Source organism: Sciurus vulgaris (genome assembly GCF_902686455.1).
Source record: "Sciurus vulgaris genome assembly, chromosome: 5".
Lineage (NCBI taxonomy): Eukaryota > Metazoa > Chordata > Mammalia > Rodentia > Sciuridae > Sciurus > Sciurus vulgaris.
In genome coordinates this window covers 55,302,589-55,321,648 of record NC_136465.1, presented here as the reverse complement: position 1 = coordinate 55,321,648, position 19,060 = coordinate 55,302,589, and the positions used below count along the sequence as shown (strand labels likewise).

The 19,060-nt window shown below is 34.0% G+C and overlaps 1 protein-coding gene across 5 annotated transcripts in view; it reads right to left on the bottom strand.

The window, feature by feature from the left end:
• The window catches only part of NSD3 (nuclear receptor binding SET domain protein 3), a 104,435-nt gene that overhangs the window by 12,430 nt on the left and 72,945 nt on the right, over positions 1-19,060 (bottom strand). For 3 of the 5 annotated variants that reach the window (XM_079140634.1, XM_079140637.1, XM_079140635.1), the window contains exons 13-19: positions 15,701-15,898; positions 14,834-15,007; positions 10,813-10,959; positions 7,407-7,590; positions 2,714-2,916; positions 1,927-2,039; positions 1,033-1,302 (exon numbers count right to left, since the gene is read on the bottom strand). In XM_079140634.1, the coding sequence (XP_078996760.1) occupies positions 1,033-1,302; positions 1,927-2,039; positions 2,714-2,916; positions 7,407-7,590; positions 10,813-10,959; positions 14,834-15,007; positions 15,701-15,898 (1,289 nt within the window). The remainder of the gene's footprint in view (positions 1-1,032; positions 1,303-1,926; positions 2,040-2,713; positions 2,917-7,406; positions 7,591-10,812; positions 10,960-14,833; positions 15,008-15,700; positions 15,899-19,060) is intronic. The other 2 variants (XM_079140636.1, XM_079140638.1) reach the window with 2 other exon arrangements.

Below are 19,060 nucleotides of genomic sequence, written 5' to 3'. Positions count from 1 at the left end.
TGAGGCACAAGATGAGAACCCAGCCCTGGTGGACTGGTGGACACCTTGATGCAACCCTGTGAGATTCTAAATAGAGGACCAAGCTAAGCATTGCCTGGACTCCTGACCTTCATAAACTGTGAGTTGCTAACTTTGTGGTGATATTGTTATGCAGCAATAGAAACTAAAGCATCAAGTCAAATCAACCTACTCCCTACTAAAATCAAAGTGTTTCATCCTATTGCCTATAAGGCCCCAAAGATTTAAACCCTGGCTATCCCTCTCACCTCATCTCTTACCTACCACTCCATTCCCTGTCACTCTTCTCCAGGCTTACTAGCTTGCCTTTTCCCCCTAGTACTGGGAATTTAACCCAGGGATGCTTTACCACTGAGTTACATCCCTGGCCCTTTTTATTTTACATTTTGAGACAAGGTCTCACTAAATTGTTGAGGACTGCATTGAACTTGTGATCCTCCTGCCTCAGCCTCCTGTAATTCCATTCTTGGGATTACAGGCATGTGCCACCACACCTGACTTATGATAAGACCTTTGAACTTGCTTTTCCTCTGGTCTAAAATGCTCTGTTACGAATATATCTACATGGCTTTTTACTTTATGCATTCAGGTTAAATGTCACCACCTCAGGCCTTCCAATCAATTGAAAATAGCAATCCCTGTCATCAGCCATTCTTTTTTTTTTTTTTTTTTTTTTTGGTACTGGGGACTGAACCCTGGGGTACTTAACCACTGAGCCATATCCCCAACCCTTTTAAAAAAAAATTTATCTTCAGACAGGGTCTCACTGAGTTGCTTAGGGCCTCACTAAGTTGCTGAGGCTGGCTTTGAACTTGCAATCCTCTTACCTCAGCCTCTCAAGTCACTGGGATTTCAGGCATGTGCCACCACACCTGGCAGCAATTCCCTCTTACACCTTTATTTTTCTTTGTAGTATTTAGTTAACATTATATACCTCTTTATTCTATTGAAGTATCCCTAAGTGACACAATTCTAGTCTGTTTCACCCTAACCACTGCCTCTATCACATGCTACCTTCTTAATGCTCCTTTTGGTTCTGAGGCCCCAGCCTCTTCGCTCTGTTTTGATGATCTCTGCATCTGGATATAGCCTCTTTGTAAAGCACTGGTTCTGACAACGATCTCCAGCTGGGCAGACCTGGGGATGACACTCGTACTGTAACATTCTGTTCAGACACTCTGATTCCAAGCCACATGGGTTTTCATCAGCAGGTTTGCAGTTACAGCGGGGAATCTCCGACAGGTCGGCAACCTGTATCTGTACCTTTCCTATTACTTTGTTAGCCTAGGAAACAAAATCACAAAAGAGAGTGGGGGGGCAAAGTAAGCAATGTATTAGCAATGTGAGCAGAAACATCCCCCCACCCACAAAAAAATTCCATGTTATATACGCCTCTACTAATGTATTGTGATATGACTCTAAGCAAAGCTCTTTACCTTAATTTTCCTATGAATAAGCTAAGAATAATAACTGTCCTTGGTCAATAAAAATATCCAAACCTGAAAAATGAATTTTCACTTATTTATCTTGTGTATTTCTCCTTCTACTGGTTGATTTTTTTTTAACTGAAAATGAGAAAATATGTTTATCTGTGGGCTCTTTGAAATAAAGAGGCTAAATACCTATATTCTCACTTGGTTGCAGGATAATCTGGTAGAACAAGAATGAGATTTCACATGAACTATGTTACTCCTAGATATGAGATGGCTTATCAAAGTTCTAATCCTCACAGTGCTGCAGCTAGGGGTCCCCTCTGATACCTCCAACAAAAGCTCTGAGTTGGTTTTACAGAAGACAGGCTGATAATTAGCAGAATTTTCACCAGTTAAAAAGAGCCTGTAACTATTGAGAGAATAATGGATTTCATTTTGTCTATCAAATACCAGTGTTTTCATGGGTAAGACTCACTTTGATGTGTTTGTAAGGAGGAGGTTTTCTTGAGTTTTTCTCAATCTCTAGTGCTTCTTTACTTTCTCTTTGTGCTTTCAATTCCTGGAAACGTTTTGCAGCTTCTTCCAGTGCTGACAATAAGACCAAACAAGTTACATAATTACTGAAATACAAACACACCCAGTCAGGGTAGTAGTTTTATACTACCTTCCCAATGCTCTGTATTTGGCCTCGGATTTTCTTTCTGAAATCATTTTCTGGAAATTACCATTCACTACCAGCATAAGGTTATAATGAAATAGGATATAACTCACTAAACGCTATGGCTGTGTGCTCATAGCTGCCTCAGAGGCCTTACTTCAATGATATAGTGACCCTAATAGCAAGTGACCCTAGTAGCAGGTGCTTACTTTGTACTAAATTTAAATTCATTTTACTCTTACCCAGAAAGCCAGACTTCCTGGCAACTTCTTGCAAAAGCAGTTGTAAAGCTCTTCTTCATAGGAAGTTTTTACTACTCTTTGGCAAAGGAGCTTCACTTCATTAAGAAGGCTATTTGCAGTATAATCTTTGTTTACAGAAAGATTGCTGAAGAAATTCTTTTCACATATACAGTGAAGTCTACTATACATATTGAAATGCATTTCAAACCTGGTTCTAATATGACTGGAAATTTGTAGATGCAGTATCATTATACCTAGTGAAAATTCTCTAATACTAGACATGCTATGTGCAAGTGAGGATATGTGGAGAAATCTACACTGGAGTCCTGGTTCTGAATCACTGTAAACATCATCCAACTTACCTTTTTTGAAGGTCTTGTTAATACTAGTCTGTCCCTCAGCAAAGCTTTTATCTCCTTCAACGTAAGGGAACACTCTGCCCTGGTGTACCCAATAGTAGTCATGAGAACCAAAGAAGAACACAGGAAAGTCCCCCAAGTCATGTTTAAGGCCCTGGATGTTCAGTGGCACAGACCTGGGATTGCAGATCTCTGCTGGCCACCATCTGAAAACAAAAGCAATTTTAGATCAAGAAAATGAAATATCACACTATTATTTACAAGGCTGACAAAAATTAAAAAAGGGGTTTGTATTTTGAAATTTTCATTCAGATTCTAAGACCACAAAAACTATCATTAATCCATCTCAAACTGCACACCATTTGAAAACGTATTAATAAATCAACAAAATAGTGAATGTAGACTACACAAAGTTGACCCTAAACACTTCGTCTAGTTTCTGTCTTTAAAAATCAATATTTGATGGGCTGGGGAGATAGCTCAGCCGGTAAAGTGCTTGCCTTGCAAGCACAAGGCCCTGAGTTCAATCCCTAGCACCACAAAAAAAAAAAAAAAAGAAAAGAAAAGAAAAAATCAATATTTGACATTTACAAAATATATATCATGAAAATGTTAAAAAGTTCAAAAATAAAATCAGAATGTTCCAATACTATTCCAATCCCAATTTTGATCCACAAAGGTCATGTTTTTCCCTACACTTGACATAATACTTTTTGAGATATCAAAATTCATTTCTAGTAATCTGGGGAATCATTTTCAGAATAAACTACTTCCATAATACAGTATGGCTACTCACATGCAAATTAATATTTTCTGAATCTTGAATCATCCAGGGTAAATGGTTCTTAATCAATATAATAGGTTACATTGGTATTTCAGAATCTAATTCATCTTTGATCCAATCAACATGGGATTGGGGCAAAGTGAAAATATAATTTTCACATTATGATCACTGAATACTATAGCAATTGCTAAATAAAACCATCTGTAAGTAGCACTGGACAGTTTCTAGCACCTGCACAAACCAGAAACTGAAGGGTGAAGCTAAAGGTCAGAAAATGGGGTCAGTCTCAGTGATTCCCGACATGGGCTTTTGTAGTCTATAATGTTCATCAATACAAAGAGTAAGTATACATAAACTTAAGTTTTCTTAGTCTCTTATTTTACATGTTCCTAAAAAAACAATTTATTTAGTAAACCATTATATTATTTAGAAGATAAACAATGACATCGTTGCATTCCCAGATTTATGCTGTTGAACTTGAATAAGCATCATCTGAAAAGTACCCTGCTGTCCATCTATGAATTAAAAATACGGTTAAGAATCCATGCTCAAATTGTTAAAACAAAACACACTATAAAATGTGATCAGAATTTGGTTTATCCTCAAAGCAAACTAGGAAATGGTCACTCTACTTATTTCCAAACCATTTTAAGATACTTAAATATGGACATGATTGCTGCATTCACTGGGGTTAGTTAGAAAGGGGCACACTGCCAGTGGTTGTTCCAGGTCATCAAAGTTCCCCAGGCAGCAACATGTCAGAGTCACTAGTTATTAAAAGTGAACAGTTTCATGTGGCCCCACTGGGACTGAGTGGAAAGAAATACATTAAGAGTTGGTTCATGGATAAAAGTCCTTCCAAAGCATACAAGAAGAATCTGACCTAGACATTAAACCTCACTGTACAGGGCTGGGGAGATAGCTCAGCCGGTAGAGTGCTTGCCTTGTAAGCACAAGGCCCTGGGTTCAACCCCCAGTACCCAAAAAAAAAAAAAAAAAAAAAAAAAAACACCTCACTGTACTGTGACTGAATTCCTTAGATTGTGATTCCATACAATGTAATAAAGTTAAATTAAGTCGGAAGATATTTTCGTATTTGTAACTTTAAAAATACTCTGATTCAATTGATGAATGGATAAAGAAACTGTGGCATATATATACAATGGAATATTACTCCGCCATAAAGAATGATAAAATTATGGCATTTGCAGGCAAATGGATGAAATTGGAGAATATCATGCTAAGTGAGATAAGCCAACCTCAAAAAACCAAAGGACGAATGATCTTGCTGATAAGCAGATGATGACATATAATGGCGGGTGGGAGGGGTTTGCGTTAGGGTTAGGGTTAGGGTTAGGGTTAGGGTTAGGGAGGGGGGCAAGAATGGAGGAAGGAAGGACTGTATAGAGGGAAAAGAGGGGTGGGTGGGGTGGGGGGGAAGGGAAAAAAATGGCAGAATGAATCAAACAACATTGCCCTGTGTAAATTTATGATTACACGAATGATATGCCTTTACTCCATGTACAGAGAATCAAAATGTATCCCATTTGTTTACAATAAAAAAAACCCAGTGTTTAAAACTTCAATAAAACTTTTAAAAATCTTAAAAAAAAAATACTCAGATATTTATTGAAAGATCTGAAGTATTGAAAGATCTTACAGTATTTTGGGCGTTCCTAATCTATTTCTCAAGCTGTTTCTCTTCCCCACCTCAGAAGTAATTATGAAATATGTATATGTATATGTTATACATATATAATATGTATATATATAATTATGAAAATGTGTTTCTTTCAAAAATCAAAGCATTTTAAAACCTTTATAGCCCCAAAATATGTACAAGTATTATATACAACTGTTAAAAATTTTTTTAATTAAAATGATGCAGAAATGTGTAAGAGAAAAGTAAAGATGTCTCTCTCCCCTTGTAATCTTATCCCTGAACCTATTAACATTAGATGTTACTTCTTTCCAAGTATTAAAAACACAAGTATCCAGATCTACACTTTTCCATAATTATATAAATAAGGCCAGGCACAGTGGCAAGGGACTAGTCCCAGCTACTTGGTAGGCTGAGGCAGAATGACTACTTGAGCCCAGGAGTTTGGAGGACAGCCTGGGCAACATATGGAGACCCTGTCTTAAGAAAGGAAAAGAATGTGTAAAAATGCATGAACAAACTACATATACTTAAAATGCTTTTTAAACTCAACTATGTGTCACAGATATCTTCCCATGTTCCTATACAGATCTGCATTATCCTTTATTGCCTTCATGTTATCCTATAATATGGATACACTTTAATTTATTTGACAAACCCCTTATTAACTAAGCATTTAGGTTATTTCAAATATTTACAATTAGAAATAACTACAATGAACATGCCATTAAATACATGTTTGGCCTGGTCTTCATTTTTTTCTTTAAATTCCTTGAAGTGGAAATGCTCCAGTTACAGTTTTGATACATGATACCAGATTGTCTTCCAAGAGCAATCATTTCCCCATGCCCTCAATGGCCACAAAATTATTAATCTTTTAAATCTTTGCCAATCTTTTAATTGAAAAAAAAAAAAAAACTATTTAGTGTGTATTTTAGTAAGTTTGAGCATTTTTCCTGTGATTATTTTCTATATGCTATTCTTCTGCAAACTGGTTTGTTCTCTTCTTTGCCTCTTTTTCTAATTCATTCTATAGAATGCAGAACCCAAAATTCACCTTTTCCTATAGAATGAACCAAAAATATTTTCCTTCAGTTTGACATTGCCTTTTACAACTTTATGACATCTTTTCTTATATAGTATAAAATTATTTATATATTCAAACTATCAACTATCAAAAATATTTTTTAGGTTTCAGAAGTTTCTTGTCATGTGTTTTTGAGGAAAAAAAGAGGGTAGGGGCCCTTTATGACTTAATGTCCCTGATCTCAGCTAGAAATGAAAATTGAAAATTAAATAAACAAGCAGCATATTTTAAACAGAGAAAACAATATAGCTCTTGCTAAAACAAAATTAAAATATGGCTGAAATTGTAGCTTAGGATTCTAACTGAAAAGTACAACTCCACTGTGCTAAGCTGACTAGTATCTATTTTCTTTGAAAAATAATAAATATATGCCTCAAAATGTAGAATTAAAAAATTTTTTTTAGTTATAGATGAACACAACACCTTTATTTATGTTTATGTGGTATTGAGGATCAAACCCAATGCCTCACATGTGCTAGGCAAGTGCTCTACCACTGAGCTACAACCTCGACCCTCAATATGTAGAATTTTAAAAAAAGGTATGCATATGTGTTTAGTGAAGGCTATTTAAAGCCTTAAAGGAAAAGTTTTATTAAAATAATGATAATCACTATACTTCTTACTTCATTCCCTTTAGAACTAAAGGCTCTTATTGGAACAAGCTCTTTTTAAATTATAAAAAGCTCTCTAGACACAGTTTAGGGCTTCTAACCAGAACAAAATGGGTCAGATTTAGGGGCAAAGAAAGCTATTTTAGTCAGAATATAAACTTTTGATCTTATTAGAGGCCAGAAATCAATAAATATCTAATTAAGACACAGAAAACATCATCTTTACTGTCCATATAAGACCTTTTATTCCAAAATCTAGTGGTACATAGTTTATTAATATAAAATAACTTTCAGAATTTTGCTATTAGCAAGTCAAGCAACAAATCTTAAAGAAAAACCAAAAACCAAAAGAACTCTAATAATAACATAACCTCCCCAAACCCCTAAAAATTCAGACTGAAAACCTGTTTCCTTTTTGTTTTTTTGGGAGGCAGGTCTATGCTGCTCTGCCCATCTCCTAGCTGCTCTGCCCATCTCCTAGCTGCTCTGCATCCAAATAATGAATCTGGTCTGAACACTGATGGAAACTTCCTCTTTGTCCTTGGAAAACTTGCCTGTAATTTCCCAATTTGACCCAAACAATCTGCTTGTAATGTAGTTTCTTGCCAGCTTTACAGTCATTACAATTCCAGCAGCCTTCTGGCATATCTATGCTCAGGCATTCCGGGTGGAAGGAAGCTGGGCACGATTCACAGCAGAGCAATCTTCCACCTTGAAACAAATAAACAGTCTTAATAACTGAGAAAAGAGGAAACACAAAAAGAAAGGAGAAAGTTATCTTTTAAGTGCATTAAATTTGATTCAAATTGGGAAATAACAAAGGGATTGAGTTATATCAATAGCGATGGATTAAAATAGGAAACCGTGAAAATATTTACTTTTTTAAGGGCTTCAATGGTTAGAAGCTTAGAGCTCCATTAATGTATCTTGACTCTGCTAATATGTGCACTAAGGAATTAGTTTAGCAAGCAGCTAAAACTCTTTTATATATGATGAGAAAAATGCATAAAGTGTTTAGACTGAATAGATTCAAAAACAGGATTTTCATATATAAGTAGCAATTTCCTTTTTTTCTTCAGAGCTAGGAAAGAAAGCAGTAGTCATCACTGTATTTTAATCCAGTGCCACACTTAACTAAATCCCTTTACAATAAAATTAACAAGAAATAAAATACGCAGTTGGTTGATCAGCACTTTTGCTTTCCATAAAAGAATACAAAATAGCAAGGGAATATGGATTCTCAAATTGGTGATCACAGTATCTTTCCTTAAGAGTAAAGATAAAGAAAATCACATGGGCTGCACAGCAGTGGTTTGCAACTTTTCATCACCACAGATCCCCTTCCCTTCCTCATAAACCCATGTTTTCAAACATTGTATCAACCAAAACTTCATTTCAAAATGAACATTTTGCAATTTTCATTAAGCAAAGAGATATATAACTGCTAATAAAAGATTCTGATCCCAATAACAAAGCAAGTATTATTATATTAAATTGTTAAAATCATAACAAAACATAAACTCCTGTAGCCTTATTTTACACATATATGTAATTATTAGATTTTCCAAAATAATTTTAAAAATTTGTTTATTCAAATCTTTTGACTTAAAATTATTGAGAACCACTGCTTTATAGCCCAGAACTAATTATCAGTACCATATGCAAGGACATCCCGCCAATTCCTTATTAAAATCCTTTTCTTTTAGATATATAAAAATGATTTTTTAATTGATACCAAAACAGGTGTAGCAAAAAACAAAAACAAAAAACAAAACAACAACAACAACAACAACAAAAAAAAAAAACAAAGAAGAGATTTGAGTTGGGGGATTAGATATTTTTAATATGCATTTTAACAAGTGAGTGAAAGGTTGCTAACCACTGAAGATGAATATAATAAAGACATTTACTGGAAAAATATTTTTTCCATTGCAAAATCAGGTCTATAGCCCATGAGTATACTGAGATTGAAAGTCTCATAGGCAAAAGGTTAAGAGCCCTCTATATGGCTTCATTTACATGCTCCAGCCTTTTGAGGGTTTTGCTGTCAGTTTTCCAGAAAATCTTGTCTTCCTGTACAAACTTTCAAACTTCTGATTAACATGAAAACAAAAAGAAAATCCATATATAACCAGTGATGAATTAAATTACTATATTTCCTCTGCTTAAAAGCTTTTACTTAAATTTATTTCGTAAGGAGTTTTCCTTTGATTGCAGATCTCAATATGGATTAATTGGTTCAATTCATCAGCCTAGAGATTAGTTTCCTGAATACTCTAAGCCTAGGTATGGAATTCTACAAGTTTAAAGTAAAATGAGATTATTCATTTTGCCATTGGAAAAGAATGACTGATAAGGGAGAATTGTCTTTGCAAATAGCTTTAGAGGACATGTGATTATTAGCCTTGAAGTGAAAAAGTCAGGCCTGTCATTTTCAACTTTATGGAATAGTCCTATATTTTAAGTCTTATTTCAGAGGAAATACAGAGCCAGAATCATCAGTGAAAATCATCATAATAAAAATGTTAAGAATACACAGGGAAATAGAAAAAATTAAAATATGAACAATCTACCTTGGTGCTATGCAAGAAAACTCTTTAGGAAGCAAGAGAAATAAGATGTGATTCAAGCTATGCAGAGGGCTCAAAATAATTTCAGTTCATGTCAAGGTTAATATTGAGTGCTGAAAACAAAGCAGCAATTGAATCAATCTACTTTTATGCAGGCACCGGCAGGGAAATGAAGCATTTCCTAACATGCCTCAGATGGACTAATTTTATTGCATTTTGGAGTATGTCAGACTATGTCCACCTTTGGGAAGCAGGCAGTATCACCAGTAAGGTGATAACTGACTTCAACAAAAAACAGACAAAAAGTCAACACTTTTTCAATACTTCTAATGGGTTCTAATTAACTTGCTTAGTTATTCTTTTAATTATGAGTTGCCACTTCAGATATCTGACAAACAGCAAAGAAATCAAACAGGCGACACAAAGAATTGGGGGAAGCCTATTTCAAGTATATTTAGTATACATATACTTGGTATGATAGATATGAATGAATTTTTTAAAATAAATACTAATGGCCCCCAGATCATAATGGGAATATATACAGGAAAAGGCTTTCACCTTCCAAGTTCATTGACATTTTCCCCCCTCTGGGATAAAAACTCCCCAAATAATACATTATTGTTCAATCATGATTTCCCTTTGTTGCAAGTAGGCTATGGAAAGCTAGACACAGATGAAGTTTTCTTCCATAGATGAAATTAACTGAGATATATAAATGTATACATACATAATACATTCATATGTATATTTACATATACATTTAGCTCTTGGTTTTCTGTGAATAAATTATCCATCAGCAACTTAGCTGGGCTATCTTTCAACATCCAGTATTTCAGGTATTCCCCCAACCCCAGTTTCCCACCAATGTGTCTTAAGGGAAGGGCAACTTAGTTTTCATAGCATCTTAGCAAAATTTAAGAAATGAAATGATAGGCTGTATTCTAAAGTCAAACTTTTAAGTATCTGCATATTGTTTTCCTTCTTTTAATAACCTATGTTGTTATTTAGTTGACAGTAACAAATTATACCATGTCTGTTCTCTTCTACTGGAAATGATATTTCTCTATGTATCAGCTAATACACAAAGAGTCCTTAAAATATTCTTTTATACTGAACAAAATCCTAGTCTTTCTATTTTAATAACCTAACATATATGGAATATGTGAAACTTATTCAAGGAGAAAAGTAAAAGTTTGCAATAATGGAATTATTTTAAGCCCTTTTTAATAATTTTGCAGCCAATGAAGACACAGTCACAACCACCAAGGCAGAATTTACCAAAAGCAACAGATGGGGTGCTTGACAAGCATACATTTCCCCCCTTCATTTAGAGAGAGAAAAATAGGAAATGCAAAAATAAAAGCAAGAGATAAACTATTTTGATTATTACCTTTCTCACATTTCTTTTTGGAAGCTGACGAAGAAGGAATCATAGGTAATTTCATCAACTCAGCACGATTTGATTCATTCAGTAGGTAGTGGGACTTATAGGCATATGAACTGAACATGGGGTCTGAATGGTCCTGAACTATCAGCCCTATACAAAACAAACAGAAAGAGATGAAGTCCAATGAAACTACCCATGATTCCATGAGGGGAAAAAAAAACAATACCTATTATCCAGCTATGCCTTAAAGTTGGGGCTAGGGAAGAATATGAAGGAAAAAAAAAAAAAAAAAAAAAGAAAGAAGAAAGAAAAAGAAAACAGAAAGATCTGACAGAAAGCCTTTCTGTAGTTATTAAAGGGGATTGAGCTACTCAAAACCTTATCCTTATTATAGAAACCTCTATGCTGCAGAAGAAAAGTCCAAATAATTTGAAGATACACAAGGCATTTGACATCATATTAAAAACTCCCTAAGGAAAACAAAGCTACATTCCTCTGACAACTCAGAGAACGAAATGACATATCAATTAGCTAGAAATAATAATCATTTACATAACATAAATCTTGATCTATCTTCAATATGTCAAGCAGAACTTAAGATACACTTCAATTCTAGTTTTCTCTGCCAGATAATGAAATTGTTCTCCATCAATATGGTAAATGATTTTAAGAACACAAGATCACTATAACCCATCTATGATTCCCTCTTCTTGTCTCCCTGTCCCTTCCCCAGTTGTGTTCATAATGTAGTTATAAGCCACCATAAACCAGGGACAATGACAGCAGGGAAAACTGCTCTATCTTGGTTACCAGTCAATTTATAATGATCTAGGATTTCACAACACAAATCACAACAGCAATTTCATTTAGAAATCATTTTGAAGGGGGAGGAAAGAGTTTTGTTTTAAAAAGGGTTACCATTTACTTTCTCCTGTGAGTGTTATCTTCATTTGATGCCCTCCACTGAGATGGACTCAAGAAATGTCTCTTAACCAGACGATAGAATGGAACTTGAAATTGCTAATAACATAAGAATCTTCTAAGAAAAGTCATGTAATGTTGAAACAAATTTCACACATTTAATAGAGGAAGGTGGTATAGTGTAAAAAAGTCATTGGCTTTGAAATATGGAAGATCAGAAGAAATGCTGGTCTCTTTACTTAACTAACACTAGTGTGGTCTTGGGCAAATGATCTCACCTGGGCTTCAGTGTTCTTATCCACATAAAATGGGGAAATAACTTCTTAGGGCAATTGTGCAAAGTCTTTCAAATAATGTCTACTAGAATTTGATTTACACATGCAAAATGAATTGCTATTATTTCTATTAAAATGAAAAGGGAACCCAACCTGCAGCCCCCTTTTAAATTACCATTTCAAAGAAAGGCACAGATGGTTAAGTAACTTTCATAACCACTCTCTAGATGAATAGAAAAGGTAAATATAAACTACACTGAAAAATGTCCCAGTTTCTCCTATGGCACCTCAAGTATCTGTGTGGGTGAATCTAACTAGTCCTGTAAATTTCAAAAGCTGGATTTACACTTCTAGACAGTTTGGTCATTAAGAACTAACTTAAGCCAGGCATGGTGGTACATGTAATCCCAGCAACTTGGGAGGCTGCAAGAGGACTGCCAAGTTTGAGGCCAGTCTCAGCAACTTGGGCTGTAAGCAACTTTGTAAGACCCTGACTCAAAATAAAACGTAAAAAGAGCTGAAGATGTAGCTCAGTGGTAAAGCAACCCTGGGTTCAATCCCCAGTACCAAAAAAACAAATCAAAACAAAACAACAACTAACAATGATTTTAGATACCCAATAACCAAGAACTAAAAACAATCCTTTATAAGGAGTGAAAAATTCTGTATGAGGAAAGAAGCAAAATAAGCTAAGATTTCTAATACTAAATATAAATGATTAAAATATCTCTTTTTATGTATGGTCTTATTAAAGTTAAGTCTCTTTTAAAAAGGTGACTTCAATAAATATTTATAAAAGAACACATATTATTTACTTCTGAAAGACTTTTAAGCATTCTCTAATCCCAACATCTGACATATTTAGAATAAAATTTTTCCAAATGCTGGAAAGGAAAATGAAGATGATTTCTTTGATTACACAAAGTTTTCAAGTTAAAATACCTGGGAATTAAATAAACCTTTCTTAAACAGGTATTTTAAAATAGTAAATCAGAATATTGCCAAACTGATAAGATATAAATGCAGATTTTGTTTTTAAGATATGTTTTCCTGGGGCTGGGGATATAGCTCAGTGGGTAGAGTGCTTGCCTTGCAAGCATAAGGCCCTGGGTTCAATCCCCAGCACCGCCAAAAAAAAAAAAAAAAAAAAAAAAAAAAAAAAAAAGGTATGTTTTCCCCATCTACATTAGTCTTAAACTTTTAATCAAGTATCTATTAAATTTAATACAATGGCTAGAGTTTCTATTAGTAGACCATTTTTCAACCTGCCCTAAATTGACATATTTGTCTTAGAGAATTCCCAATTATTGAATGAAATAGAGTAAAAGAAAATATTGGTTAATACACTGATGATACTGGATTCAAAATGTACCCCAAAGTAAGCAAGTTTATAATAGTTATAAACTTGAGGCTTAAATTGTTGGCTAAATTATACTTCCTTATTCTAAGAGCACCTTAGAATGCAAAAATAGAAAAGGTTTGAAAATTAATAAGAGACTATGTTATCACTACCACTCATTTGAAAATCTCTAAAGCTAGGCATTCGACTGATAATTCAATAATTCATTCCTATGTTCTTTGGGGAGGGAAGATGAGAAAGGAATTAGTGAGCTTTTAATTTCTTATTAGTTTATTTAAATCCTTTCTGTCACCTGCAACAATGTGGCATGAAACAATCTCAGCCCTCCTCCTCCTCCATGTAGCAGTAAGGTTTCAGAGCAGCATATAATTGTAACTGGCTAGTAAAGAAAAACAATGTTTCTACTCCAATGGCAGCTAGCCAGCCATGTGTACCACTAACCCAGATAGTTACTATACAAAGGACTACCATTTATTTAATCTTTTACTGTCTACCTACTCTAAGTTATATTTTTTTAATGAAAGAAACAAAAGCAAGACAACCTGAGATCTGTTATACAACCTAAATCCTACTTAAAAAAATACTTTTATAGTATCGTTACCAAATTAACTCTCCTAAAGCAAACAGTCCTGATTTACCTCAGAGTCCTTTCAAATATTTCACACAAAGGGAAGTTCAGAACACTTCATGCTTATGTTAAAAATATACCAAAACCAGTATTGAGGGCTATAATGCTTAATAATAACAAAAAAAAAGTTTATCATCAAAGTTGGATACTACGTATCACATCCAAACCAAAGAAGTTCTATTTTATGTGTACTATGAGAACGCAAGCTCACTGATCAATCTTCCAACCCCCAGGACACAACATTGTTTTCAGTTGATCAATCTTTTGGCATACTTAATTATCAACAGCTGGCAAATGAGAAAGCCTGCATTGCTGGCTCTTGACTAAACCACCATATACACTGCCTTGGCTGTGTCCCATGGGGCCTTCTCAATGCCAGACCAAAACATTATAAAATACAACATAAACAATCAAAAAATAAATGTGCTAGTTTTGCCTTCCAAGTGAAATCTCAATCATTTAAAAGTCTGGATTGAAGAAGATGACACGGGAAGGAATAGAAAAATTATCTGTGGAAGGGAACAGATTAATCTTTTGATTAATATAAACATTAATCAAGTAAAAACCTGAGAATTTATCTGTACTTCTAAATTATTTTTTCAAATGCAAATTTTAGCTTATTGAAGGGTTCATATTCTATCAATTTGAATGTCTAACATTGTAAAAGGGACTAGTTGCTAGAATGTTCATCTCTCTCAGGGACATAATAAGATAGCATTTGGAACTGGGTGGGAGATTGTACTAGATGGCCTAAGTTTTTTGCCAAGACTGAGACCCATTTTAACAGAGAAATATGCCAACAGATTAAAAAATAAATAAAAAGAAAGAACTGATACTCACCTCTGGCACAAACGAAACAAAAGCCTACATTTATAGCAGAAGAAGAATTACTGCTCCGTTTGGAATGATTACTACAGATGAGAATGTAGGAGGACACAAATATGCTTCCAGCAGCAATGCAAGCATCTCCAGAGTGGTAGGCAACTGGACATCTCAGACATTTAATCATGCGTCCTGTTTAAAGACAGATCAACAAAGAATCTGTACAATAAAGCATTGGCTGGATACAAAATCCAACTATTGGAATTAGGCTTTTTTGGTTCTCATGTGACATCAGTGATTGGAATAGTAAAATATTTTTCCTTCACTAGGCTTGCTCTCTCATTCTTATGCTATACGGGCCTTAAGTGCAAGCCTAATCATAATAAAGAGAGTGTTCAAAGAAAAAATTGTTAGTTTCAATGCTGGAGTGATAGTGAGATCCAATCTGGCAACTGTATAAGGAATTTTCAAGGGTAGTTTTGAACATACCGAATTTTCTTCTCTTGATCTGAATTGGCAACTTAATTCTCACTTAACATGTTACTAATTGTGTTGAGGTGTCTTTTTATTTTTTTGTTATTTTCAGTACTGGAGATTAAACCCAGGGGCACTTAACCATTAGCCACATTCCCAGTCCTGAGGGCCTTGGTAAGTTGCTGAGGCTGGCTTTAAATTCACAATCTCCCCACCTTAGCTTCCCGAGCCAGTAGGATTACAGGTGTGTGCCACCAAGTCTGGCTGATTGTACTGAGTTTTTAAGCCTAGAGATAAACACAGGGACAATGCCCATTGTTATTTGTTTGTTATCATGTTATAATGTGCTTAATAGATTATTTGCCACTGCACTTTAAACAAAATCATTGTCTCCTTCTTTAGCAGTGTTACCTTTACTTGCTTTGTGGATATCTTTCTCCATAGAGCAGGCAGAGCAGCAGTGCTGGGGGCAGCGGAATCCTTTTGATTCAAAGATGGCAGTGGGGAATTTGCGGACACAGGCTTCATGATAAAATTTCCCACAAGAACCAACAGAACAACGCTTCACATCTTTACCAGACACCTTACATGAAAAACATGGGTGTTGCCCTGAAAGATTGATGAAGAACACAGATTAAAGAAAATATGATTAAAGCATATTCCTTTCAGATAGAAGCAGCAACAGACATCAAATAGGTGTTCCTAGAAGAGGATCTACTATAATATATAAGAAATTAACATATAAAAAGAAATATTTAAAATAAATGGCTAAATTAAAAGATAATTTCATAAATTTTGCTGAGATAATTAATAATCAATTTGGAGATACAACACTAAAAACAATTTAGATCTCCAAAACTAATTTCATAAAAAAACTCAAGTAGAATTTTTTAAATATCTGACAGCAGAGAGTGGAAAACCATAAAATGAATAAAAGTCATTACCAAAGTCATTACCCAATAATACACCAATGCCATTAGATAATCATGGACAATTTGTGTGTGTAAAACAGACACAAAATAAAAACTCATATTCCTAATAAAAAAGGCAGAAAGTTACAGCTAGTATATTTTACTTAACTTGTAGAAAATCAAGTACAAAAAAAATTAAAATTACTCACAGAAAAGACAAGTACTTTCAAAGTGAGCTGACTCTGAAAGAGAATAATGGAAGCCAAAAAACAACAGAATGCTATCTTTAAAAAGTTGAAAGAAAATAATTATCAAGCCAGAATTCTATACCTACTAAAATTATTAAGAATGCAGTGAGATCCAAGTTCATTGAGAAGGATTAATAAAACTGGTTCTTTGAGAAAATTAAAACTAATATCCCTGATATAAGTAACAAAAATTAGAGAGAAAAAGCACCAATGTTAAGTGATATCAGAAATAAAAAAATGGAACATTAGTATAAATCCTATGAACAATAAAAAGATTTTTAAGAGGATTTGACTACATATTTGCTAATAAGTTTGAAAATTTAGATGAACAGACCAATTCCTAGAAAAACAGAACTTACTAGCACTGGCACAAAAATAAATAGAAAATATGAGTAGTTTATAAACTATTAAAAGAAATTGAAACTATAATTAAATACCTTCCAACAAAGAAAATTTTAGGCCCAGATGGCTCCACTGGTGAATGTGCCAAACATTTAAAGGAAGAATAATGCCAATTATGATAGAAATGGAATAGAAAAAAAGGAACACATACAAGAAAACAGATGTGGAAAAATATGCAATGAAAAATGGCTCAGGATTATGTTTTGTTCCATAAAGAGTTCACATATGGAGAAAATATATGCAACATACATTAGGAAAGATAACTGAACAAGACTTATGAAGAATCATAAATTAAAACAAACAAAAGCAGCCTAAGGTAGAGTACAAATAGGCAATTTACGAACAGTGAAAAGACAAAGAGCTAAAAAACATTAAAACTGCTCAACTTCACTAGTAATTAGATAAATGCAAACTGAAATCAGTTATAAAATTAAAACAAACTAAAATGGTTAGAGAATACCAATTATGGATACAGGTGTGGGGAAACAGGCAGTCTTATATTCTGATGGTAGAAATTTCAGTTGGAAGGAACTATCTTAGAAAGCAACTGGGCAATATCCATTAAAATAAAAGAACATTCACTTCCAGTGCCCTAGAAATTCTACTTCTTGAAAAGTACTTAATGAAGACTTATATATGTACAATATGTTGACCAAATCACTACAATTGCAGAACTGAAATCAACTCACATGTCCTTCCATAGAGGAAGAGTTAAGTAAATTATGATGCATGGCATGCTATGGAATACTATCAGCAATCAAACAGAATGCACCTGTATTTAATATAGAAAGAGTTCCTGCAGAACAATAGTATGATAAATTTTTATTGAATATATACCCAAATGTTATGCGCACACACACAAACATAAAAACATTTGCAGGTCTACAAAGTGATAACACTAGTTGGATCTGGCAAGTGCTAGAAGCAAGTAGGGGCCTAAAATTAAGAGTGGTGATCAAGAGCTGGGGTGTAGCTCAGTGGTAGATCCTGTGCTTAGCATGCACTGGGTCCCTGAGTTTAATCCTGAACACCAAAACAAAACAAAATGACCATGGTAGAAATCAACTAGACAGTGAATTACATTTTCATACAATATGTATTACTTAAATAATTGGAAATGAACTTATACTAAGAAATATAAATTGCAAGACAAATGGACAAGAGACATGAACAGAAAATTCACAGAAGAGTGAATAAAAATATAGAAAAAATGTTTAGTTATAAACAAAGAACTGAAAATTATAGTAACAAATTTGTTAAATGTTTTTTGGACATTTGGACATCATCTTTTGGGAAGCGTTCAAGTCTTTAGCCCATTTTCCTTCTAATGCTTATAAAAACTGGAAGGGAAAAATAAAAGGAATAGTTTTGCCTTTTTTTTTTTTCCAGAAAACTGGTTGAATTGCAACATTGTTCTTTGATTTTGGAAATGCCTTATCTTTACAATTGGTTGAAATATAAAAATTCTTTAAAATCAGTACTTACAAATATGATATTCACATTTTTATTGCCTTTGTTGTAGATTTGTACAGTGTTTTTTTTTTTTTTCTTATTGCTGTCCTGTTGTATGTATGTATCTTCAAATTACATTTCAACAGGTATATAGTTATGAAGGTAATAGTATTTTTTAAAAGTGGCTTTTAGGGCTGCGAGTATGACTTAGTGGTAGAGCACCTGTATAGCATGTATAAAGCCCTGGATTCCATCCCCAGCACCACACATACACACACACACACACACACACACACACACACACGAGAAAAGAAAAAAAAGTAACTTTTAGAAATCTTAAAAAAAAAAAAAAACGTATTTTAATGGCAGAAGGTTTAACTTTACAGCTTTGCATAATGCAGAAAGTACTCTAAATAGCCAGTTGCAGTTGTCCATGTTTGTAATCTCATTGAACTGGGCTGAGACAGGAGGATCTCAAGATTGAGGCTCCTGGGTTCAATCTCCGGTACCAAAAAAAAAAAAAAAAAAAGGAATAAACAGTAAGTAAAATTATCTGCACAAAGCTCTTTTTGTAGTCTCTATTATACATTTTATTCAACAAGACTACCAAAAATGCTTCTTTTCTAAAAATCATATGTGGCTCAAATAATAGAAAGTGGTGGTCTAAATTAATTAGGAATCAATAAAAAAAATCTAAGTAGGTAAACTTTTAAAAAGAACTTATTAGGCATAATACTTTTTAACGTGTATTTTTGACA